The following is a 27139-nucleotide window of genomic DNA, read 5'->3' on the forward strand; positions in this document are numbered from 1 at the left end:
CAATACAACCCCCCAATATTCAAAACATAAAGAATATCCTGTAAACATCTACAAGCTATTTACAGATTGGATTAGTTAGCCGACGCTGTAAAACGTATCCGTGATTAAAAAGAAAAAAACGGATTATAGGCCTATTATATGTGTGCGCCCTTGTTGTTATTCATAGGTCAGAAACATGATGGATTATGGGGCAAACAAAAGTCATGTCAGAAGTGGGATTCGAACCCACGCCTCCATTCGGAGACCAGAAGTCCCTGTTCATAGGAAGGTGTAACCCTTGAGTCTGGCGCCTTAGACCACTCGGCCATCCTGACAACTGTCGGTCTCCGCCGAATCACTGGCTTAAGTATCTACACTTGCACGCGTCCACTGTAGTTGTAATGACACGTATTTAATTAAAAATCACTAATGTTTGTGTTTATTTTTCCACGCACGAAGCTGCTTCTGCGGCCGCTTACAATACGAGAGTTACTAGTAGTAATAAACAAAGAAACTCAGGCAACCACTGGGCGGCGCTACCACCACGTTGTTGTTTATTTCCCGTCTACTTCCGGGGGTCACACGCGCATATGACATCCACCACGCCCACATTACTACATAACAAGCTCAGTCATTCTTATGAAACGTAAACATTGAACTGTGTCCTCTGTGTTCACGCCGCCGTTAACGCCGCAGCAATCTGAGAAGAAGAGCGTTTTACATTTTTTTTTGTACAAAATGTCGATTTACAGAAACGCGGTGTGGTTCGTTAAAGGACTCCAGGAATATACCAAGTAAGTGCAGCGAATCATTTCCACTGAGATGTCTCAACTAAGGTTTTGTAGTGTTTGAGGTTTGCGCAACATTTACCTAATCTTCTTTCTTAAGCCTAAGAACAAGGTTGAAACCATATGTTGCTGAGTTAGTGATAATAGGGCCTACCTGTGTTAGTTTTACATGACTGCAACTGGTTGAAAAGGGCTTCAGAAAAAAATATAATAAAAAAGCCTCAGAAAGTTGTTAATTGTAAGTCAATCAATGAATTACAACTTCCTGAATTATTGTTAAACACTGCTGGTATTTTTGATTTATTGGTTTTTACATGGGTGTAAACGACAAAAATGCATGCCATATCTATATAGGCGAATAAGACATCTATAAAAAACACATGGTAGACAAAAGTGCACATTCATTAGTGAACACTCACAACAGCAACAGTGTTACACATGTGACAACATCACTTCAGTAAATGGATTGATAGGGACTAGTGTGTATTGAAACAAAGCCTCTGCAGGTTGTAGGCTACCATTTGTATTTAAGTGAGTTTCCAAATACCAGACATATATTTTTGTTTGTTCAATGCTACATTTACATTTCATTTACTTAATATGTTGCAGCGGACAAAGAAGACAAATTTTGACTGCACTGTTTTTGCACTTTCAGAAATAACTGTGATCACTTCCTTTAATTGACACTTTGAAATGAGTTTTAATGGCACTGCTGCTTTTAGTGCTCATTGCTCGTATGCTGCTATGATGTCCTAATGTCTCCCCAAATGACACCTGCCTAATAAGTTGGTGCTGGTGCATGTGTTTGTTTGTGTGGTGCGTTCACTGTCCTCCTGTTTGCTCCTGACAGAGGTGGCTATGAAGCTGCAGCGAAGCATTTTGCTCCCTCAGACCTGGACGTGAACCTGAGCGGGAGGTCCTTCATGATAACAGGGGCCAACAGTGGCATCGGAAAAGCCACAGCACAGGAAATCGCCAACAGAGGTGAGTGTTCATCATCAGGAGTCATGTGTCAGGATTTTTTTTTTTAACATTAGCTGGGTTTGCTTAAACAACCAGGAAGTGTTTTATCAATAGGGTCATATAGATTGTATTTCATTTATATTTTCACAGTGTTATCTTCTACTAAACCCAGACTCACATTTCTTCCCTGGCTTTTTGTTTTATCACTATTTTATCAGATAACTGACTTGTACCTGTTTTATCAATTATATATTTCATATTGTGTTGTGTTGTGTTCAGGAGGAACTGTTCACATGGTGTGTCGGAACAAAGGCCGAGCAGACGCAGCCAAAGATGAAATCGTGGAACGTAGTAAAAATCAGGTGAGAAATAAGTCACATGAAAAGGTGTGTCATCCTCTCTTTTCTTTTTTCTTTTTTTTATTTGCTAATTGGGATTTTTAGATTTTGTGGATTTTCTTTCCATGTTTCTAAAGGGAACTGAACTTGTGCAGGTCTTTTAGACTGTGATGTTGTTACATGGTTTGTCCAGCAGAGGTCCCTGTGGACCAGGGACTGATGCATGCACTTTTGTTTTTCAGCTTTGAGGGAAAGTTGTTATTTATCTTTATTCAATACATTCTTATTGATCTAACTGAGTTTTAAAGCAAGATAAGCTTCAAACAAAGGCATACAGCAAATTATCATAAGGTTTAAATGAACATGATCTAATGACATCATTAGCTGTCCACAGGGTTTTTGTTGTGGTAATAAATCATTAGGTGAAACTATTTCTTTTGAAAATGTCCGATCTGAACAATTAAGTAACTGTTAAGCGAGCAAAACATTTTTTACTTATTGTGTTCCCTGCATCGAAAGTCTGAGAATACACTGCTTTTGTCCAAATTTTGCCACTGTAAATTGAATATTTATGGATTTTTGGACCATTGATTGGATAAACAAGAGGCTGTAGTGCACATCACATTAACCCACAGGCCATTTTTACTATTCCCTGGTTTTTAGTAGAATAATCAACAGATTCACACCACACATTTGATTATAAAGTCATATTTCAGTGTGTATGGGCCGAGGTTTGACAGTTGTTGTTGTTGTTTTCCTTTTTTTAAACTCCCAGGACGTTCACGTCCACGTGGTCGACATGTCCAGTGTGAGGCAGGTGTGGCAGTTCGCCCACAACTTCTCACAAGACAACAGTGTCCATGTGCTGGTGGGTCTCTCTCTGTCTCTCTCTCTGTCTCTCTCTCTGTCTCTCTCACACACACACAGCTTTTTATTGTAATTTTGGTAAATCACTTGTCGGTCTCACCAGATCAACAATGCAGGCTGCATGGTCAACCAGAGAGAGTTAACAGAGGAGGGTTTGGAGAAGAACTTTGCTACAAATACACTTGGTAATGAACAGTTGTTGTTTTTTTTAATACTGGAAATGACTTTGTCTAAATAAAGAATACATGTAAGAAAAAGTCAGACTCTATAAGATGAAGTCAAGAGCAAAGTGTGAATGAACTGTCCTCTTTATGTATTTGCAGGTACATACGTCCTCACCACTGCACTGATACCTGCACTGAAGAAGGCTGAAGACCCCAGAGTGGTTGGTTCAGTTTCATATTTCAACTGAACAGTTTAGGCCTCACAGACATTGTCAGCTTTCTGCCTAAAGACGCAGATTTACATGTGAATTTAACATTTTATTAAAAGTAAAAATCAAATATCTGCTCCCACCTGCTCTCAGGTGACGGTGTCGTCGGGCGGCATGCTCACACAGAAGATGAACGTGGACGACCTCCAGTTTGAGAAGGGGACGTTTGACGGCACCATGGCCTACGCTCAGAACAAAGTACTGGAGACTGATTGACAGCAGCTGTTTGAACAGATGTGATTGTGTCGTGTATCCGTGTTTGTTGAGGTGTGTCTGTTGTGTTGTCTGTCGCCATGGCAGAGGCAGCAGGTGATCCTGACGGAGAGATGGGCTTCTCAACACAAAGAGATCCACTTCTCCTCCATGCACCCAGGCTGGGCCGACACACCAGGTAAACAGATCATTTTCTGTTTTATGTTATATCATACATGTTGTGTTATTTTTAGCATAGTAAAGGAATATAAAGTGCATTAGAAGATGCAAATACTTACATTGTCTTTTTTTTGTGGCAATAATAGGCAGGGTCATCTAAATACAACTGAGTAGAATAAACTATGATAATAATAATAATAATAATAATAATAATAATAATAATAATAATATTCATCATGAAAGAAAAAACACATACACAGTTCCTCCTGTTTAATTGCAAATTAATTGCAGGTTTTTATTTGTTAAGTCTCATTACACATTAAGCAAAAAAAATAAAAAAAAACAATGACGAATAGGCTCCAGAAACCCTCAAAGGCTTTTTACAAAGAATAACATTTGCTCAAATAAGTGCCTTTTGAGTGGAAACTGTCAGGAGAGAAGGTTCAGCTTTTGACTGCAGCTGATTAATTTCCAGTGACTAATTAACATGCGTTAATCATGCATCAAAAACACAGTGGCATTTGAAGGAATTTGCATTGACACATTTTCACTGAGCTAACTTTGAGAGCCCTAGAAAATACCAAAGCAACAGCCCGTTTGAAAATAATCTCCATCCATTTTGTACTTTGCATCTCTTCCTCCTCAATTCATTTATCACTAAAAGAATTATAGCTGAATAACTTGTAAATATGAGAGAAAATGTTTCCTCTTTGATTCACTTTTGCTCTCCTCCTGTAGCCGTCCAGACGTCCATGCCGTCCTTCCACGCTAAGATGCAGACCAGACTGAGGACGGAGGCCATGGGCGCTGACACCATAGTGTGGCTCGCTGCGTCCGCTGCTGCCGTGAAGCAGCCCAGTGGACTCTTCTTCCAGGGTCAGAAACAAATCACATTCTGTCTTTTTCTTTTCTTTTCTTTTGTTACAGCTGTCAAAGTTTAACAGCAGTTGGAGAAATATCCAGCTGCTAGAGAGCCAGTTGTTTACATCAGGAGATGGAAGAGACCAAACTAGACTTAAAAGGAGATAAATGATAATGTTGCTTCAGATCAAACATTCATGCCAATGTTGTGTTTGCAGCTACAACTCATGGCCCCAAGTGTCCAGCAATGTCCAGATAATAATAATATTCTGTTCTAAGTAAATGTCCTGCACTGAAAACATTCAAAATTACCTACAAGTATCTTAGCACAAAGAACATTAAAGTAAAAGTACAGCGATGAAGAACGATGCCTTCCTGTCTATTGTGATCAGTTAATTTAGTTGCATTATACCTTTATTGTCTCTCCTGTCGTCTCATATGTATTTGTGATGTTTCCTCCAGATCGTAAAGCCGTGGCGACACACCTGCCGTTGGCCTCGTCCAGGTCCACGCCGCAGGAGGAGGAGAAACTTCTGACTGCGCTGGAGGAGTTCGCCCTCAAGTTCAAACCTTAACATCACTCCAAACATACACCAAGCACTCCTCATTAATAGTTACTAATGTTTACATAATCACGTCTTTTGCAATTGTTTCAATATACAAGAGAGTTTTTTTTTTATACTTTTGTGATACCTCAAAGAACAATTGTGTACAGATGCTGCAGCCTTTTCTCTTAATATAAAATGCTGCATATTGTATTTATACAGCCTATGGGGAGAAATGTGTTATTCAGAGATGCTTTAATGTACGTTTAACAAAATGCTAATTAACTATACATTTATGTCGGTGCATATTCTCATTTGTCCAGGTCATAGTATTTCAAAGGAGGTTAAATCGAAAGCAACTGAACTTAGTTATTTGTCTAGGAAGACGTTTCACCTCTCATCCAAGAGGCTTCATCAGTTCATGTACGCAGCTGACCAGGCTGGACCAGGACCAGTCCCAGCCTGGTCAGCTGCGTACATGAACTGATGAAGCCTCTTGGATGAGAGGTGAAACGTCTTCCTAGACAAATAACTAAGTTCAGTTGCTTTCGATTTAACCTCCTTTGATATACATTTATGTGTAATATTTTGTTAAATTTCACTAAATTCTTGAGATGAATGTCTGTCTCCTTCAACAAGCTGCACAGACAAAGTTTCCTCATTTTTATATTTCACAAAAATACTCAAAGGTTTCACTCAATGAAGACAATTTAGTGTAAAACCTTGAAAAAATCTGTAGCTGACGAGACAAGTGACATAAATTTCATCAATGAACACTTTTTAACAAACAGTTAATCATTTCTGTAATTTATCAAGTCAAAATATCAAACATCTTGCAGTTTAAAAGTGAGCATTGACTGTTTTTGTTTCAGTTTTATGCCAAATTCATTTTTTGATTTGGACCTACAGTACATATGGAAATGTGTCAAATAGCCAAAATACTGTAGTTCTTACTGTTTCATTATGAACCAAAAGACAAAGTGTGTATTAATTTGGAACTAAAAGGACATTTGTTCAGCAATTTAGAACAAATTTGGCTTAATTCATGAAAATGTAAATGTATTTTAATTACTTTGATATTCACCAGCATTGAGACAAAGTATGTTTTCAAAGAAGCAGAAAATAAACACAATTCTGGTCAGAAAGGTGAAAACACCTGGCTCTTTTAATATATTATTTATACACACAAAATTACAATAACAGTCACAACTGGCCTCAGATGAGTTTTCTTTTCACTGCAACAAAAGTGTAAGTATTGTTTATCTGGTCATGTTGTAGTCTGGGTTTTTACATTTAAAGGACTGCACCAGCAACCATGCCCATTTAAATCAAACACACTTGATCTGATCTCTATTGTAATTTAGCTCTGGGATGGGTTTTTTCTTCTAATCTTCTTCTTTTAACAGTCCCTCCAGGCAGCCACAGTTTCACATTAATTCCAGTAGAGAGTGATTTGCCAATTAGCTGGAAACACTGGATAAATACATGCAAGAACTGAAATCAGTTCACCATGCATTAGAAACTGATCAGCAAAAAAAAAAAATAAGCTAAACGTACAGGATTTATAGTTAGGGAGCTGAAACGTCAGAAAAACACTGGTATGGTCCTTTAAAAATATCTGTACCCTCAGGTTCACACTCAGTTAACAGCTGCTGTGAATGTACCTTTATGGAGGAGCTGTGGATGTGCTGTCTCTGAAAACAATCAAAACTACAATGATTCACTTCTTCAATCTTAATATCAAACATCTTTGGAAAATATTCAGTGGGTTGTGAACATCCGAAGAAATCAGCTCAGTTACTATCTGATCATTAAAGCACAGACATGATAATTATAATAATAATAATAAAAAAAGACATGTTTTCCTCGTTTACAGCAGCGATTCGATGTGTTTTCTTGCTTCTCGATTCCAGTGCAATGACATAAAAGTCAGTATACAGTAATATAATAACAGTTACAATGAGAACAGCTCATGAGCTCCCCGTCAAATCTGGTACATGTACAGTATTAATGTGCTGCCTCTGATTAGGTTGATGATATGTGAATAATAAATAATCTCATCACAGAGCTCCACCGAAAGCAGGACACAACGTACTGAGAACTGTTTTCAAAGACCAGTGAGCAGATCGACTGGTTGATGCTTGAAATCCCATCAGAGCCTGTTTACATTGTCTGATATGTTATAGATCTGCCTGATTCACACATGATACTGAAGCTTTATGATGTGACACTGAGAGTAAACGTCAAACCAAAGATGCTAAAGTTTCTTACAGTTGCAGCAAATCTCAATAAAGTTAAAGTCTCAGATGCTGTATTTGGATTCTTGAAGATCTCAGATGCCTGAATAATAAAAAATAAAGTTAATGTTTGTAATCGTGGACCAACTTTTAGGGTTTGGGAGCTTTGCCTGAAATCCAGTTTTATCTGTAATGCTTAATGGAGGGGGCATTATAGTCGAGTAGACACTCACACTTTAACTTTAAAGAAAAAGGTGGATATCCTGATACCAGACAAGTTGGAGATCTACACACACAGCAGCCTGTACAGAAACTCCAATAAAGGACTTATTTGTTCAGATCTGTGGCCTTGTATGAACCGTTTCCAAACCAAAGATATGACTGTTTTTGATTATGAAACCCGGGAAGTCAAACACACAGTGTGAGTGATGTGAGGCACCTGGACACAGGATCAGCTGATGCTGTGTAATCTGCAGATGTGCTGCTACAGCAGTTTCACACATGCAGATTCAGTCTAAACTGTGCCAGACCCCTGCAACAAAACATCTGCAGATACATTTGCAGATGTTGCTCATTAGCACCACCTACAGGCAAGAAATGCAGCAGTTCCTGCAGCGCTGACAGTAGCGCCACCTGCAGGCAACGAGTTACAACTGCAGTGTCACGACTACGTGTCCTCTTAGTTACACTGAAGGTGAAAAAGTTCCCGATAACATCATAAAATGGTCTCAGACTTTTGCACAATGGTGCATCTGGAGAGATTTTGACAACGGAATGGTCCATCTAATGAGCACTGAGTAAACATGTTATAATGTAGATTTAACTTAATTTTAGAGTTTGCTGTTTAGAGAAGGCAATTTCTACAGGGTCACTTTGTCTTGTACTTGGTTTGATGTTATAAAAGGTTTATCGATGTTCAAACAGGTTAACTATTCTTGATTCTGTTACTAAATCTTCATGCACAAATGCACATCCTAAGATTTGGTGTTTCACAGCCACAGCCTGGACTGTATGCAAATCTTAGCATTAAATAGCCCCTGGAGATCAGTTGTCTGATATTTCAGTAAACCAACTGTGCACTAGTCAAATATGAAACCTAAAACACAACGACTAGTCTCCAGGGAACACATCACACCTTAACTGCTGCAGCTGCTGCTTCGCTCTCCTGTAGGTGGTGCAGGTGTAAATCTGGTTTGACAATGATTAAAGAGCTCCCTCTTGTGGAGAATCTGTTGAACATGAGATTAGATCAGCGAGAGAGTTACGATCCAGTTTCACAAGCTGCTTCGCATCTACAGAAATGTCAAGTTTGTTCTGAGGGCTCTCACAGACAGTGCAGGAAAATCTCAGCGACGGTTTCCAGTATGACGTGTGGCGAGGAATGCTTGAAGATTAAGTGAATAAAGTGTGTCAAATGTTTACAAAGTCAAATGCCTCATCCCCTCCCACACAATCATATACACCACAGACACACACGCACACACACAGGAAGATGCCCACCCATCACAACCTTTCACACAAGCAAACACCCACAACCATCTGTAACCTCGTGTCAACCAAGGCCTGTCCTGTTCCCAGGCTTCACTGCCTGCAGTGTCCTCACTGTGAACGTGCAGCGGCCGCTGCTTGTTGTTGTTGAGTAGCTGTTAAATATTATCCCGCTGACATCGATACTGTTGGATGAGCCCTTTGTCTGTCTTTCTGTCTGTCTTTTTTTTTTTTTTCTGAGTGCAGCTGCTGCTGTTAAAGCCTCGCAGTTTGGACGAACACAGGTTCCTGCTGACGGCCGCTCGTCCACAGACCTCAGGACACCACAGGAGTCATGTCCCATAGCTGCACAGAAACACAACACATAATCAGCTTGTTGTTCAAATACAGGCCACGCTGATGAGCTCAATGTTAAAGAGGCTTTTCTGCTCTTTTAAAGTTCAGACAGGTGAGGAGTGAAACCTACATGTGACCTACATATGAAAACCAGACACAGACATGATTCTGTCGGTTTTGGTTTATAAACTTTAACATTTTGTTTTGAAAAATAATCAAGAACAAAAGAATCTAAATATTAAGGAAAATGCTCAAAAATGATTACAGTATTTCATGCATTATCAACCACACAAACTACGAATTACAAACAAACATGGGGGAATCCACTGAACACATGATTGAATCATATAATTTGCAGTGAAACAGTAAATATTCGCACAGGGTGAAAAATAACTTATGTAATATGAGTGTAAACCTCTAAAACCTCTTTACTGAATATTTTAATTAGAATGTCTTGATTTATTATTATTGTATCAACTGTTATTCATTATTATTTCAGTTACAGAACCTATTAGAGCTGCATTATGAATTGAATTGTGTTTTTGTCTTCTTTATGAACCCAAGTCTCTGATCTTCTCTCCAGCGGCTCCTGAGAGAAATATCTGACTCATTAGCTGCTAAATGTTCAACTACTCTGTGACTCTGCTGTTTAGAGCCGAGTCATCAGCAGCACCATGTGTTTATCAGAGACTCAGCTACAACAGTGTGTGTGGCTGTGAGCAGAATCAAAACAAATGAGCTAAAAGGGGCTTAAAGCTGCAAAAGGTTAATTCACTATGGGCTAATGCTTTGGTGTAACTCTACTTTAAATTTACATCTGGATCCAGATGTGATGGACAAAAAGAAAGTCTTTCTGTGAGTTTTTGCACTTGCACATTTTTAAACCAAAGCTTTGACAGAATAATAATGAGAATATGAATAAAGCTTCAACTCTGCTGTAATGATAAGTCATTGTGTATCAAGCTGAGTTCTCTGAATTTAATCTAAATTGTGCTACTCCAGAGGGAATTATAGCCTCATTTAATTTTGTTAGAAATGGTGCAAAGAAAAAGCCCAAATTATCTCCATCCACCTTTAACTCACACACCCAGTTAGATTTTTTTTTAAAAACAAAAAAAAACAGCAATGCGTAATTCATGGTGATTTGTCATTAACTTTCCACCAAATTTCATTAAAATTTATCAGGTTTTTAGATAGAGCGGGTTGCTGGGTCACCTCCCAGGAAAATAAAAACACAAAACAACTAAAACCTTCTTGATAGCAAAGATGGATTAAAACCTCAGGAGTGAGTGTGTAAATGTTCCTGTTTTGTGCGTGTCTGTCTTATCTGAGACTCAGGAATACAACAGAAAGTGTTTGTTCCCATCCAGACCTTGATAACCTTGTCGGTGCCAGAGGTGAGCAGGTTTCCAGTGGTGGGATCGTAGTGCATGTAAACAATGCTGTGCTTGCTGTCGTGGAAGGTGGCCGTGGGCGCGCGGCTGCGGAGACACAAAAGGGTAACGCCGGTTACTTCACCGGCGGCGGTTGCGAGCGCCGAGGAAGCTGGCAGCACAAAGGGTCAGCACAAGTCAACAACAGAGGTCGATTGTTACTCACTCCTCGTCGGTGATGGACTCGTGGCAGCTGTCGCACACACGCACCTCGAACTCGAAGCCCATGAGGGGGATGGTGGAGCGTTTGGACGAACACTTGCCACACACTGCCTGGCCACACTTCCTACAGTGGTGCTGAGGGACACGAGAGGACTTCAACATGTCAGCTTACATTAGCAACACTGTGATCTCTCACCAGCAGCAGCAGGAGAGTCGGGGGGGAAAAAGCTTCAGAGGGTAAAAAAAAAAAAAGGTGAAAGAAAAGTGGAGGAAAAAAAGCCCTTGTTTTTGGCAGCCAGCTGTGTTTTACCGAAGCCCTAAGGAGCCGCACATTCACACATTTTATTTCATCCATTTTCCTTCAGATCTTCAGAAAATAAAACTTTATTTTCCCAAGATATCAACAATTGGAAATCTTGAGATAACAATGAAACAGTCTATAAGCAGGGTTCCTACACATTTGAAATGTCAAAATTCCATACTTTTTCCAGACCCTAATTTCCAGACTTCTCAGTAAAAACATGCAAATAATTTGTGACATTTGAGTATTTAGATGTGTCATGTAAATAAATGATTCAATTAATCGTTTGTTTTCATTATTTTGAATTTGTACGACGGAGTATTAGGGCCACATTGAGAAAAACAAAACAAAACACACTTCGAGAATAAATTTATGAGAATAAATTTGTAAATTTACGAGATTAAAGTCGTACATTTCCTACGAGAAAAAAGTCACAACATTACGAGAATAAAGTCATACATTTACGACTTTATTCTCGAAGTTTGTGATTTTTTTATTTGTCAATGTGGCCCTAATACTCCGTCGTAGAATTTGTATGCCATTATGTCATCAAGTAATTTCCAGGAGATTGTAGCCAATATAAAATAATTTTTTTTTAAAGTATATTTTTTGGCTTTGTGCCTTTAATTGATAGCACACAGTAGAGAGATAGACAGGAAATGGGGAGGCAGAGAGAGGGGGAATGACATGCAGGACGCGGGATTCGAGCCTGCGGTGAGGACTGTAGCCTCATCAATATAAAATAATTAACCCAAATAACTTCAGATAAGACCAAACCCAGATAAGTATTAAGATAAATATATTTCCATACAATAGTTTTCATTTTCCATACTTTCCCAGACCTGGAAATGTATAAAATCAAATTCTATACTTTCCATACTTGCGTAGGAACTCTATATAAGGCTCTTCATTGAAGGAAAATATTGATCAAGGCATCATATCATGACACATCCCATCAGAGCTCTTCAATCCCGACCTGCCACCGGCTGAAAGAGCTTCACGTCTTTGTAAACACTAAACACGATAACGTGTGTCATCGTTAGAAGAAGAGGTCAGAGAGGCTTCGGCTTTTATCAGCGCAGCCTGATGTCTTGTTAACTACATAGCTGACCTTCTCCGAGGCCCCGGGCGTCTCCATGGATACGGGATGATGACTGAGAGACCTACTGTGCGAAGGACATCTCAGGCACATCTCTGATTAATTATGTCGTTATCTCGAGGAAAACAAAGTTCCCTTTCTCAAGATCTTGAGAAAATGATCCCTGTGTCTCGAGGTAAACAGAGGAAACATGAAGTTTACTCCATGTGAAGTTACAAGTTTTTATTTTCAGGTCAAGGCCAAAGTTATGAGATCCAAGTCTGAGTATGTCCAGGTCATGAGACTGGAGAGGCCGCACCTCTGTCACATACCACCACAGTTATTGCCTTTTGTGTTTTTATCATCATGTTTGACAGCCCTGACTTCCTGTCTGCAGGTGATCATTTACCTGGAACACCTGAGTATTTAAGGCCTGGCTGCCTATGTCCTTTTTGTTTTGATTATGTCTGTTTAGGCTTCATTTTTAGGTTTATCTCATTTATCTCATACTTAAATTTGATTTTCCAATTTGGTCTAATTTGGTTCAGTGAAACCTTCTTTATTTTCTCAATCATGGTGTGTTTACTTTTTGTTGTGGCTACTTGAACCAGGGTCATGACAATTCCTCCATTTATTATTTTCTAATTAACAACACGACAACAAAGATTTATAAAACAGGAGAACGCGAACAAGAAGGAGACACGATACCAGACAATTACCCAAACAGGACAAGAACAACTATCAACGAAACAATTTAAGACCAAATATTTGCTGCATGTTTGTGTGTGCGCGCGCGTGTGTGGATGGGTGAGGACTGAGGAAGATGCGATAGATGGAGAAAAGAAAGAGAGTAAAAGAGAGGATGTGGAGGAGCAGAGGAAGGAAATGAATCAATAAATAGTTCAACTAATACATAAATTAAAAAACAAGAGGAAATTAAATAAGTAAATTAATAAATAATAATGATAAAAAAGGGGGATTTCCTCCATTTTCATAGAATTACAGTTTAGATAGGAGGGTTAGGTTATAGGGTTTGTTTGGTCGGCATTATCAGTTGTGTACTGCTGCTTTACACTCAAGACTTTTCCATGTGAAACAGGAAACTCTGTGATTGAGAGAAACATGGAACTCATCTCCACAAACACAAAACAACTGCATTTGCATGATGTTTGGTTCATGCTGCAAAATCTTTCTGACAATTATTGCGCAGTCAAAGAACAGCTGCATCGGTGTCGTTGAACTGTAGACCACACACACACACCCACCCACACACCCACACACACACCCACACTCACTTGAAATGAGTAACAGCAACATCAAACTCCTCCTGAGACTGAGGCAATAAAACAGCCGCAGGATGTTTGTTTGTCATTAGTGAAGCAGCAGTGGCAGTGACAGTGAGGTGTGTGTGTGTGTGTGTGTGTGTGTGTGTGTGTGTGTGTGTGTGTGTGTGTGTGTGTGTGTGTGTGTGTGTGTGTGTGTGTGTGTGTGTGTGTGTGTGTGTGTGTGTGTGTGTGTTTGGAGCCACAGATCCAGAGTCACTGACGTCTCAACTGTCTCAGGTCCAGCGCTTTATCAGTGATATGAATAAAAGACGATAAGTGATCGGTGTGTGTGTGTGTGTGTGTGTGTGTGTGTGTGTGATACCTGTCGCAGGCCGATCTTCTTACTGTCCCACATCTGTTTGAAGTTCCAGAAGAACGGCTGCTCACACTTCTGACACGAGTCACTGTCCAACCACTCGGGCGTCTGTGCAAACACACATTTTTAAATTAGACATTTTTCCTCTTTATAGACGAAGAAAACACTTTAAAAGAAAAGCAATTTAATATGTACTTAACAAACTCTATAAACCCACAGGTGTCAGGCTTTTAACTGGCTTTATAAAGTTATAGGAAATGAATGATTGATCCGGACGAGTCACCAGTGTGTGTGTAGCTTTCCTTATAGCGCCACCGTTGGAACAACTGTTCTGATACTTGAGCAAACAATTCAAGGATCGAACAAGCCACTAAAGCCCTGATCCACAGGAGGAATTAAATGACTCTGAATGAGTGTTTCTACTGCCTCTCACTTTAACTCCCACAGCTTTAATGAATCTGCCTGTTAACAACTGTCCCCGAGTATCCTACTGCACCGAGCAGGGTTTAGTTTAACAACTGTGAGTGATCGTTTGGGGAACAACAGCAAGCTGCTGATTTTATTTTTAAAGCTCGCCGAGAGGGACGTCGGCTCGACTCGATCCAACGAGTCAGAAAATAAAATCGAGATGAGAATTTTGGGGCCAAATAACTGAGGCTGAGGCACGACTGAGTGACACTGAGCCACAATGAAAGTGACTCTGGGTAAATAAAGAAGCAATCAAGTCCTAACTAACTGAGAGGAGACTGGCAGGGCGCAGAGGGAGAGCAGACGATTGCAGGCTGAAATTAAACTGCCTGAGTGTGTTTGTAAAGGAGGAAATCAGGGAACATTATGTTAATCTGGTGATTTTTTCATAGATTTCTGGAGAGAATATCAGCAGCACAAAGATCTGTATCACAGTGATGTAAGCGCACACAGATGAAAACACACACACACATACACAGCGCCTTATTTTTTTTTCCACATTTTCTTCTCAGTGTGTCTCTGAGACTCTGAGTATGACCGTGTATTTGTGTGTTGAGGGTTGATATCACACTCCATCACCTCTTGTCGTGTTACGTCCATGTTCCAGATGACGATGCCTCCGTCTGAGCTGCAGGAGATCAGCTGGCGAGTGTGCGAGGCGTAGCACAAGCCCTGAACCTTGTCACTGTGGCAACACACAGACACACACACACACACACACTGAATAAACACAATTTACCTTGCAAATATGAACTGGAATAGAGCTGCAATATAACAATTAATTCCATTCTCAATGTATCTACATATTAAATTTAATTTAATTCATAAAATAAATGTAAACTACAATTGGGGGGAAAAAAAACACACACAATAATTAAATTAACATCTCCTGGGCACAAAATGGTACAAATCTTAATTCTAAATGCTCAGGGCTCTCGCTTCTTAATGACCTTATAAACATGAGAGCACTTGTCATAACTCTTAGCAAAAAACAGAATGAGCGTATTTCCATGACTTCTCTACTTTAACAGCTGACAACAATAAAACATTAAAACAGAATAGCAGCAGCACTTTAAATAGCTCAGCAATGAAAACAAAAAGACAATAGAAATCTATCAACACAAAGCAGTGGAGCGTTTAATTACACCTTATCAGTGTGGTGCAGTGAGATGAGTAATGAGAGAGGATGAGAAATATTTATTCACCAGTGGTTTGTTTGTTTTATTTGTTTCTTTCTTTCTTACTTGTGTCCTTGCATCTCGATGGCGGTGCCTTTGCGCCCTCCGATGTCCCACATGATGATGGAGTGATCCGAGCTGCCGGAGAACAGCACCCTCTGGGACGGGTCCCAACACAACGCCGTCACATTACCTGCGGCAAACACACACACACACAGAGATTAAGGGACAAAGCCATAGAAAGGTGAGGCCGTTAATAGACACGACGCCCTGTGGCTTTCCTCCATGTCATGTCTTTTTCTGATATTCTAATGATTCGAATGCTACAAAAGTCCTTTCACTACACTTGAGATCTTTTCTAGTGACCCTGAGCTCAACCGTGTCTCTTTATAATTTAACACCAACCATCATACTTGTTTCTAAAGACTTTAATTCCCATTCAGCACCCGCTGGAAGTCATTTTTCAGTGTCCTCTTTGTTGAAGTGAACTCCACTGACAACCACAAAGGATTTTCTTGAGCGTAAAGACCATCAAGGACTTAGACCTTAGAAAAAAAAAAACTCTTCATAACTGGCTCAATAGATCTGCAACCTGCCTGAGGACAATGTGGCAGCAACTATTATGGATTTACTGCAGCTATTGAGGTTCTTTACTAAACTACAATCAGAGTTCCTACACATCTGACATTTCAAAATTCCATACTTTTTCCAGACCCTAATTTCCAGACTTCTCCATAAAAAAAAAAAAAATTCAAATAATTTGTGACATCTAAATTATTAATTTATTTTCATTATTCTGAATTTGTATGCCATTATGTCACCAAATAATTTCCAGGAGACTATAGCTAGGTACAATAGCGCATACAAAATAATTTTCCCAAACAACTTCAGATAAGACCAAAGCCAGAGAAGTATTAAGATAAATATATCTCCATACAATAGTTTCCATTTTACATACTTTTCCAGACCTGGAAATGTATAAAATCAAATTCCATACTTTTCCATACTGTACAATTGTTCCAGTCATGGTGTTTATTTTGTAGGTTATGTTTGTTTTTAAGGCCACTGATCAGTTGTGATCTGCATTATTCAGTTACCCACGACTCTCTGTGTCATCTCAGCCCGGAGCCCATGAGGGACACAAGGAAGCGACACTTGTTCATTTTCACAAACTAATATTTGTACGAGTACGCAGGTGCATGAAATCAGAGCAGGAAGCAGGAATTATCTCAAACGTTGCTGCAAGGCAATTTAGATGGCCAATATTTGTACAGAAAACATCTCAAATAGCATGCAAGAAAAATTGATGCCACTTTTATTCAGCAAACTTGTGTCCTCTGGCTGTGAGAATTCATCCTCCTCAGTGTGCACGCTGGGGATGAAACTGACAATAAATTTCATTATGGTTCAATCTGTTGAATGGAAAATAAAATGAATCATTCAACTCCTTGTTGTTGTTGTTCAGTTATAAGGAGATAAACCAGCAAACAGAAGAATGTGTGTGTAGTTTACCAGTGTGTCCCTTGAAGGTGGTGACCAGGCTGCAGTTGTCCTGCTCCAGCTTCAGGATGGTCACCTGACCCGACTGGTCCCCGACAAACGCATGTCTGGTCTCCACGTCGAATCTGGGTTCATGTTAAGGTCGAAGAAGAGAAGAGACCAAGTCCTACTGATGCATGGATTCAGACTTTTAACTGTTACTACAAACTAAACCGAGCAAATTCCCACTGCACCTCCACTCAGCATCGTTCAGGAGAACACAGAAACCAATATGATGTGAGTAGAAGCCCTGGGCGGCGTTAGTGTAGCAGCAGTGTGTCAGTGGATGACTCCTCACCCTTTCACCGGACGTCGTCTTCTGACCTGGTTCAGTCACTGCAGACCAAAATCATACATGCAACACTGTCCGCCTTGTACAAGACCATAACGATGACTGCACAGGACGTAACCTGAGGATTTTATTTTTAATACTGGAAAATAAGTTTTCAATTTTGATAATTTGAATGGAAATCTGATTTATGCTTACAAATTAAAGCTAAAATATCCTATATACACAATTTGTGCCCCATTGAATCCTATTCAACAATCATTTTTGAATTAAGCAACAAAGTGAATTACACTATAACTATACACTATTAAGCATAAGTTAAGAATTAAGTATAAAATATAATCATTAAACCCATTATAGCTGAGTTTAACAAGCTAGAGTTAAACATTTATACATGTATTAATAAGTTACTAATTAGTATCAAGTCATATACTTCACTGTCTGAATAGATGGAATAGAAATAAATCTAAGTTCCCTTCCAACCATGAAAACCCTCTTGTTTGTTGTTTCCCTCTCATTCATCCTTACTTCCACTAATCAAACATCGCACCCATTAGATTCAGTCCAACATGAGTCATTATCACCTTCAGAGTCACTACAAACCCAAACAAGTCTAACTGTCACCGCTCAGCTCAGCTCCAGCCGAGCAGGCCAGACAGGTTAGCATGTGGAGGCTAGCAGGACACGAGCAGGCACTCTGATGACCTAATGGCGGCCTCATTGGTATGGATCAGTGTTGCTGCCGAGCACTCACAGCCTTTCATCTGGCCATTACAGAAACCTACTCAGCCCGTTTCCTTGACAACAGCATGACTGATGCCTATTGTTAGCCCCTCCGAGTAATACAAACTAACTGGAAGCTAATCTCAGTTGCCCCTGTTATATGTTGCTGTGGCCTTAAAATAGACTGTGTTGTCATAATAAAAGCAGAGATTTCTCTCAGAGCACCAAAGATGGTTTGTTACTTTCCCACTTAGCTACATTCACTCCACTCCATTAAGCTGGAGGTTTTATCCGTCAGGTTGGTCGAGCAGCCTCTAAGGGGCCGGGAAGCCTGAATACAGAGACAACAAACAGACCGAGGAGTGGGCATTAAAGGATACTGTAGTCCAGAAACCCAGGCAGCGGTGCGATACGTCCCCAGCTGCTGGCCGCTCTCCGAGCAGTGCCAGGTGAAGTTTTTGTCCTGGCCGGTGCTCAGAAGCCACTCCATCTCCAGCACAAACAGCACCACTGTCACTCTGCCCTGGTGAGCTGCACATACACATATACACAAACACACAAATGCATCACATGAGATTTTCTTCAATCACAATGCAGGCGACTGTGCAGAGATCCTGGGACGCCAACAATCAAAACACATATTTTGCGGCCTGTGATTGAGCAGAAATTCACATTTAACAGCCTGTTTCGAACAGGGCTACCGTGAAGAACAACAGTTTTCCATCACATCGCTGCCTTCTGTAAAGGAAAATCGACCCTGCTTGCAGTGATGTGTTAAGACCTTAAAATTTCACACAGCCACACATGAGAGAAAGGCATGCATCTACACACCAGATCACAGAAACACACATCATGAAAGCTCAACTATGAATATATCGCTCTGCATTCATCAAAGAATCAATTCCTCCTTATGTGCGTTCGTTCACACATAAAAAAAATCATCTAATGTAGCGGTAGCGGCGGCTGCAGAGGAGACACTCGGGGATCGATCAGTGGTGCTCTGGTCCAGTTATTTCTGAGTGAGTTATTCTCAAAAAGAAAGAAATGAATTATGAACACTGCCAGAGAGCAAATAATCCTCAGGCTGCAGAGATTTCAAAGCCTTAAACACACAGAGCCGAGCAGACTTTAGAAGGGCTGAACTGTCCTTAAAGTGCATCAGTAACAATGGGCTGCAGAATAATAAATAATGCGATTCAGAGATTTCAAAGAATTACCAAAACTGAGAAATAAAGTTCAAAGTGTATCTGATAGAGATGTGTTTGTTTGGTTTTTGGGGGGTTTTGGGGGCAAGAGACTGAGTATTATTTGCTTAAAAAACGGTAACTTGAATCCCCTTTTTTAATTATAGCATCTTTGATTTTTCTATGAGATAAACACTATGGTAGAAAAAAAAATGTATTAAAATCATTTCAAATCACACACAGACACACAGATACTTGACTCTAAGGTCAATAACAATAACACAATATGAAATATTCAAACTTAACTGTTTTTAAGTGCATAATATGATCATCCATTAACAATACTGGGGTGGATTTTAATATGGCTCGACAATATCTGCACAAGTTGAAAACTGCGAGTTAAACTTTGCTAAAACTGGTTGAGTTTTTAGACACAAAAAGATTTTCGTGTTCTCCCTCTGCGCCGACAGTGAACCCCAGAGTGAGACGACGGGCTGTGGATCAGAATCATTTGTTCTCCTGATGAGCAGCATCAGCTTCTCTTTCCAGTGCTGCCAAAAGCCAGTGCATCAAATACTTCATAGGCCATTTTGCCCTCTCTGAATAAATCTTTCTTAACTGAATCACAGCAGCCTTGCTAGTCTTCACACTGCTCATTCATCATATTGTTCTTTTTATGTCCAATGTCCTCTGCATTTTCTGATTTTTTTTTTTTACCAAAAGCTTTTACCAGGTTTAATGTGGTGGTAAGCAGAGCAGGTCGGTGTTGGCTTTGGATTTTACTTCAAGATATCAAAATCAATGTGGCTACAGTCTTATTATTCTTTTATCATTTTTCTTCTCCCCATTTTTTCTTCTCTAAATTTTTTACACTGAGGTGAGGTTTTAACATAAGCCCCAGATGGGTTTCTCTACTTTACCTGCACATCCTTGAAAAGGAAAAAAAACTATATACAGTATACTGTGATTCATTTTGCAAATAAATTGATCTAATGATTGAAAAATAAAAATGAGCCAAAACACCAGCACTGGTATATTTTTGTTTTTATTTTACAAATGTGTGATACTAACTGACTCAGACATGCATGCATGCACGCAAACACACACACACACACACACACTTCCTCTCTCACCCTGGTAGGTACTTGCTGGGGTCATCTTGTTGTAGTCTTCTGACAGGATGAACTCCTGAAAGACAGGAAGCGAAGATAAGACGCAAAAGAAAGTAAATATATGAATAGGAAAACACCCATTTTCTTTACTTTCTGCCACAATCATAACATAATATTGTTTGACCCATTCATGTGTGTTTACATTTCAGTTTGGATACAGATACTTGAACGTTTATATATATAGTATCTAAACAAAACATGCTTAACTTGGGAGATGATTCAAGAGTTGAGATTCTTTAAAACGTCATTGTTTAAAGTTCAGTCAGGCTTGAAAGTAGAAGTACACTGTTCAAACACAATCTAAAAATGTAAATGCAAATGACTGAGGTGGGGAAAAAAAATACAGGCCTGTGCATAGGCCAGCAAAAAAAACAGAAGAGCTCTAAGTCTGACAGTGTTATTTCCTCTGAGGCCACCACCCCTGATTATTAATCACTTGTAGGAACTTGAAGTTTGAAGGTTGGTCTGAGATGAAAGCCCTTGGAAACATTCTGATATCTCTGAGTCTGACTGAGGGTTTAAAGTGAAAACAAACGACTCCCAACTCCACGAATTATAAAACAACAAAGCAAAATGTGTAAAGTAGTCGATGCTATCTCTCTGAACAAAATGACCTGATCTGTATCATGTTCAGAGTTATTTGTCAAATGATAAAGTACTTAGAACAAACCAGATCATCATCAGTCTGGCCTTTTGCAAAGTATTGGTTATTTTGATTATGAGGCTGGACAGGAAATGCCACCGGGTCATTAAAATCAAATTCTTTCACCATCTGGGAAGTAAGAATGTTATTCTTACATTAACGTGCCTATTTATTGAAAAAGGAAGCACTATAGGAAAGTTTTATGACATATCCACAATGAACAGGAATAATCCTCTGAGAACCATGAATGTGCTGAGTAGATCAAAACCAAATCTGCCAACTAAACGCTGATATATATCCTGGATGTAGACAGATGAGTGTGGTGGTAATAAATGATGATCGCTCACAGTGCCAAAGCTTTAAGGATCATCCTCTGGGGAGATAAAGTAAATGTCACTGTAACCTGGATGGACAGAAGGAAGGACAAAGGCTCTCCTCCTGCCCTCACTGTAGCAAAGTAAAGTAAAATAACTGCCCCAAAAGATCTTTAAAACATAAAAAAATACTTTCATATTTGACTAAAGACTAATAGTCGGACTCCTTTCTAAAAAAAAAAAGAAAAGTGCTGAGCATCCGTCCAGACCACCTGGACACAGCTGAAAGAGGCTTTCCTCTCTGGCAGCTCGCAGTGACCTGACAAAACTCTCATTCCAACTGAATAAACAAACTCTGCACTAAAGAGCAGCCAAGACTCTCAGCAGAAAAAAAAAAAACACACACACACACTGTTAGTTACATCTGTGATCCATTTTATCTGTCAAAAGCGAGATGATGATTATCAGAGCAAAAGCTTCCTGTCAATAAGCCGACTGCCACGACACGTATCCTCCCGACACAACCACAGCAGCAAACAACAGTACAGCCCTGAGGTGAGTGAGGAAAAGACAAAGAGAGGCCAGAGGTGTGTGTGTGTGTGTGTGTGTGTGTGTGTGTGTGGAGGGGAAGCAGGCTGCTGGTTGGACTTACACAGATACTTCCAGTGTCCATGCCCACCGACAGCCTCCTGGTTTCTGGGTTAAAGGACATACAGGAGCACGACGCTGGAGACACAAGAACAAACAGCAGTGACAGTGAACACTCGCCTGCATGCTATTGTTGTTATTTCTGGAAAAACACACCAGTCTAAAAAAACTGCTATTTTTACTAGTAAATGTGCAGTGTTATGGTAATTTCAATGTCCCTGTGGTTTCTGTTCTGCTGCAGTGCCCTTCTCAGCATTACTGTCCTGAAAGTTAACCATCAAACAAGAAATCTAGCAGTGAACCTACCAACAACAAATAATATGCGATGATACTAGAGGAGTTTTGAGTTCATTCTTAACCTTGAAGACACTTGATTGCCAAAAGAAGTATTTGCATTGTCACTCCCTGCTTTGACTAAGCTTTCAGCTCCATCTCACCATTTCACCTTCAGTGAATGTACTTTGCATATTTGACTGAATTACCTCTGAAAATGACTATGAGATGCCATTGAAAGCTCTGGTAAAGCCAGAGAGTGGGTTGAATAACTTCCAAAAATATAACTGGATGAACATTTGAGGCAGATATCAAGAGCAAAGAAATCTGATTAAAAAATATGTCTGATAAAATTCTGCTTTCAATTTTCTTTTAAGTAACAATCCTCTAAATTAAGCATCAGATCCCACAGCTCAGAAAGAAACCTCTCTGTGCTCCATGGTGGAAAAAACTATATAAAAACTGATGTTTTTCTGATGTTACATAACTTTGGCTTTTTTGTTGTGCAATTTTCTTTCTGCTAATCATCTGACATGTACGCTAAAATCAGCTGATCAGATTCATCAGTGCATGTTCTTCGTGAGTTCTGAATCAATGTTCATCACTTGAGCTTGATGCTTCTCCTTCCTCTTTATACCTAGACCACTGTTAAATTATGTACGCGGCTATTAACCTCTGTGTCTGTGATGTTGCTGTACAGGAAAGACTCCAAGGCTTCAAAAGCACCACACACAATGGTCAGATACAGGTGCCTTTATTATTCTGCCCTCCCCTCTGGGCTAATCACTCAGCACACTGAATAGTACTCTGCTTTGTTCGGCCTCAGGGCCTCTGCTCATCTGGTTTTTATTCCTACAATATTTCATTAAAACAAAAATGAACTCAAAGAAATGTATTCTGGTTTATATAGTGTATTTTTTTGCATTGCAGTTGTCAGATTGATACATCTGTACTAGTCTACAGTAAGCATGCTTCTCTCTACAACAACGTAACCACAAACATGTTTTAGTTTTTTCCTCTTGCACAAGAAGGAACAGCATACTTAGTGTTTTGAAGAGTTCGGTGAAATGGACAAAATATATAAAGAATGTTATCTTTGCTGGGAGCCTGTTGGCTGATTTTATGTGAGGGCAATAACCCCAAAATGAATTTATTGTAGATAACTTAGTGAACCGCTATGTTAACCGTTGAACTATTTTGGAAAACAGTTTGCTGTGTCGCAATTTCCTGGACGTGTTGGCTGGGATTTAGAAGGCAAAAAAAAAAAACCCTACTAAACGTGGGACCAGAGTCCCTGAAACTTGACCTCATGTGAAAGTTTCCAGAAAAAAGAAAACCTTTAATGTGCCAATGCAAAGATAAATGGAAAAACCTAAATAAATCCCTCTGTCTATAACTACATTTAAATTGCTATATCTGTAAATCCCGACTGCTGTTTTCATTCTGTTCTTCTGTTAAACTAAAATGTTTAACACAGTGCATGCAGTCTCTGCCTCAGCTATTGTGAGCTACAGATCTTGCTGATGGTAGCGTAGGATTTCCTTCAGTTGCACAACTGGAGGGAAACAAGGACAAACAGTGTCACAGACGTGCAGCAATGCAGCAACTGATCAGAGCAGAAGTGAACGATCCTGGAGGAGCCCAGACACCGAGTCTCGATTTGTATATGTAAACTCTACACTTCTGTGTCATTCTGAGAGGCGAATTCATTGTGTGATTCACTGTGTTACTCACAATGAAGAAAGACGCCCGCACAGAGGAAGAGCGGACAAAAAAAAAGAGGAATGAACAACGGGTCTGTTTTCCAAGAAGAACACGTGTTATCTGGACCACTTTGCTGACTAAAATTACAAACTAAAACATTCATGACACACAGCAAATTTACTCTGAGATCAAACAAGAGAGAGTAAGAATACTTACATGGCATCGTGTGGTGGACACTGGGCCAGTACTGACCGCTGTCTCTCTTCAGCCATACTCGGATTGCCCTGTGTGGTGAGACCAATAACGGTTAAGCTTCTGCATTGGGCTACTGAGCGCACTCAATTAATATAGCTAGATTTGTCACATGTCCCATTCTTAGGGTACTTAGGGTTATTGGGGAATATGTTTTTATTTGCACATCCAGTAAACACTTTCTCTGGGTTCATGCCAAACACCCTATTGTCCATACAAGAACAGCTGAAATCAGCTGAGGCAAGGGGCTTTTATTGTCACCTCCACAACAATATTATCATGATGTAAGTGATACTAAAACCTCAACTACTGAAACAGTAACAATAAACTTTAACTAACCAAGGACATAAATTGCCACTCGGATGTGCTCCTCGAGTGTTTTTTTATACTCTGATACAACACTTTTTGAAAGTCAATGTCACAGCTTCATTGAGCTGAGCAACCCTGAGCGTTTTAGTTGCTCTCAGGGAGCAGCAGCCACCTGAGCACGCTGAGACTAAAACTGTAGCCTGCAAGGAAAAGAGCTGCATGTGCGTATGTATGCATGATGCACACATGTTGTACAGCTTCAACATTTTGAGAGCTGCTGCACACTTCTCAACTCTGTGGGAAGAAGTTAAACTTGCCTACATGTTGATAATCGTGTGTGAATAGGGGGAAATATGTGCAGGAGGATGTGCAGCTGGAGCTCAGTGAAATACAATGTGTGTGATACTCTCCAAAGTCACCACCAACACCTGCGGTTTAGAGAATTCCAAATTTCTCCATGAGATGCTCAATTTTTGAGCAAGAACTATGAGAATCGGCAACTAGTTTTCATAATGAATTAATCACTGAAGTTAACTGTGAAGCTTAAAAGCTCAAATTAGCTTTTGCCTGCTTATACAATGTAAGGATTTGTTGTTTCATGTGACTACAAACTGGATGTTGTGATCAGATTAACCTTGAATAAAAAAATATCCCACTCAGTTTACTTGTGTCTACAAACATCTGTGAGCAAACATTTGCTCTCACAACACTGAACCAGAGCAGGCTGAGGTGGAAAATGACCGACAGTCACCTCATATGATACCAGACCTGACACCGATTATTCAGACCAAGCCACTAATTTTCAATTAATCAATCAAATGGACAGCACAAATAATTTTCAATACGCACGTTTTAAAACAGACTTATGGGTCAGGACTACCTACATTTTCTTCACCCGATGTGGCCCTGTAGCATGAAAAGTTTGACTGCTGCTGCTTTACAGTCTCTTTTTCCCAGTTTGTGCTAAGTGGATCCATTATGCTTAGTCCATATTCTTAACATTTTCCCCTCAATAACAAATTTTATGAGCAGATCTGGCTCTAATAAAAATGTTACAGGAGACAATCATGCAGGTTTGTGATGGGTGGTTATGGTACTAAATCAGGGATCATATGGATCATATACTGCAGCTTGGCCACAGTGCAATAAATGACTATACTTGTAAGAAAATACATCATATAGTAACTAAGGTTAAAGGCATTGCAAGGCATACAACCTTTGAACATGCAAAAAGGCAGGTTCAAACACACAGACACACACACCCTCAAGCATATACAGATGTCAATACACTGGAGACACACTCCTGGCAGCACACACATACACACACAGAGAGATACAAAGCCCCGGGCAGGTGGTAAAACTGGGATAATGTGAGGGGAAAACATAAATTATTATTTTTATAACACCATGGTTGTGAAACTGTGCTCTATTACACACACTCAAAAAACGTCCTCAGTGCAATAATATGTTTAACACAGAGAGACTGTACATTGTTTCTGAATGGGTTCTTTGGTAGCTAGCTTACCGATGTTAGCCACTGTATAAATTATCGGCTAAATCTGATAAAGTACGGTACATGTTTTATTGACGTTTACATGCTTAGTCAGTGGTTTAAATGTTTATATAAGGTCCCATTAACACGCGCACAGCCGTTAGCAGAGGTGTAATGTTCGAATGACTGTCACCTGACACTTTTATGGAAACGTTCGATAACGCTCATTTAAAAAACTAACGGTTATTATGAAGTTTAAACACCCAGGCGGTGCGCGAGCTGCAGCAGTTAACGTAGCGACCGGGAGAACCGGTGGTGGTGATCTTTAACGAGACAAAACGAGGCAGCAGGAGGCGGCTGTAGAAATTAATCGGGATTTGGACGTTAACGTTACCTGTCCTCAGACACGCTGATAACGCCGTCTTCTTTGGGAATGATAACCGCCGCGGTCACTATCTCCTGAAAACCCTCGATTTTGCTCAGCAGGCACGGCTTCCGAGCCTGCGGCTGGGGCTGCACTTCGGCCGCCATGGATCGGTGCTGCGCGAACCTCCGTGGACGGTTCTCTGGCTCCGGGAAACATAACCCAGACCGGTCCGACGGCTGCGGCTGAGGCTGCGGAGCTTTCTGCTAAGGGCTGCTAGCTAGGCTAAGCTGTCAGGCAGGCTACATACACACACATACACATACACACACATTTGGTGTTGTGACGGCTGCCAGAGACGCTGCTAGTCAGCTGACAACAGACACACTCCCACTGACAGCGAGCACTTCCGGTTAACAAAATAAAACTTCCGGCTCAATTTCTGCCTCTGTATTTCCAACATAAAAGCAACATTTGAAAAAGTCACATTAGTTAAAAGGTGTTGTGGCTATAGTAAACAAATAGCCTATTACATCTAAAAAAAAAAAATAAAAAAAAAAAGACCGTAGTTAGCCTACGAAGTGTTGTACTTATCTCGTAAACAAATAGCTTACATCTCAAAAAATCACATTAGTCAAAGTGTTGTGGTTTAGTAGCCTAAACAAATAGCTTAATTATTACATCTCAAAAGTCACATTAGTTTAAAAGTGTTGTGGTAGTAAACAAATAGCGTATTACATCTAAAAAGGTCATATTATTTACAGG

General features: G+C 39.9%; 2 protein-coding genes across 2 annotated transcripts; one reads left to right on the plus strand and one right to left on the minus strand.

Moving 5' to 3' along the window:
• The first annotated feature begins 617 nt into the window (after window positions 1-617).
• dhrs12 (dehydrogenase/reductase (SDR family) member 12) lies at window positions 618-5426 on the plus strand. Its single transcript, XM_083996540.1, has 10 exons — window positions 618-773; window positions 1618-1751; window positions 2010-2092; window positions 2844-2936; window positions 3039-3120; window positions 3259-3320; window positions 3462-3566; window positions 3669-3759; window positions 4479-4616; window positions 5064-5426. Exons 1-10 carry the CDS (start codon window positions 718-720, stop codon window positions 5174-5176), a joined length of 957 nt encoding a protein of 318 aa, XP_083852666.1. The 5' UTR covers window positions 618-717; the 3' UTR covers window positions 5177-5426.
• Window positions 5427-9071: 3645 nt separating this feature from the next.
• wdfy2 (WD repeat and FYVE domain containing 2) lies at window positions 9072-26713 on the minus strand. Its single transcript, XM_083996450.1, has 12 exons — window positions 26405-26713; window positions 24174-24241; window positions 21985-22058; window positions 20337-20391; window positions 18400-18550; window positions 16981-17093; window positions 15535-15661; window positions 14870-14975; window positions 13829-13930; window positions 10807-10937; window positions 10580-10688; window positions 9072-9216 (listed from the first exon to the last, which is right to left on the minus strand). Exons 1-12 carry the CDS (start codon window positions 26539-26541, stop codon window positions 9187-9189), a joined length of 1203 nt encoding a protein of 400 aa, XP_083852576.1. The 5' UTR covers window positions 26542-26713; the 3' UTR covers window positions 9072-9186.
• Window positions 26714-27139: the final 426 nt, after the last annotated feature.

Source organism: Trachurus trachurus, assembly GCF_905171665.1.
Source record: "Trachurus trachurus genome assembly, chromosome: 21".
NCBI lineage: Eukaryota > Metazoa > Chordata > Actinopteri > Carangiformes > Carangidae > Trachurus > Trachurus trachurus.

Excerpts from the sequence above, each read along its gene's own strand:
- dhrs12 (XM_083996540.1), top strand. The coding sequence starts at position 718 with ATGTCGATTTACAGAAACGCGGTGTGGTTCGTTAAAGGACTCCAGGAA. Across the intron at positions 3,121-3,258 it reads CTTTGCTACAAATACACTTG|GTACATACGTCCTCACCACT; the intron begins GTAATGAACAGT and ends ATGTATTTGCAG. Across the intron at positions 4,617-5,063 it reads CAGTGGACTCTTCTTCCAGG|ATCGTAAAGCCGTGGCGACA; the intron begins GTCAGAAACAAA and ends TGTTTCCTCCAG.
- wdfy2 (XM_083996450.1), bottom strand. The coding sequence starts at position 26,541 with ATGGCGGCCGAAGTGCAGCCCCAGCCGCAGGCTCGGAAGCCGTGCCTG. Across the intron at positions 22,059-24,173 it reads TGTCCACCACACGATGCCAT|CGTCGTGCTCCTGTATGTCC; the intron begins GTAAGTATTCTT and ends TTGTGTCTCCAG. Across the intron at positions 10,938-13,828 it reads AGAAGATCGGCCTGCGACAG|CACCACTGTAGGAAGTGTGG; the intron begins GTATCACACACA and ends CGTGTCCCTCAG.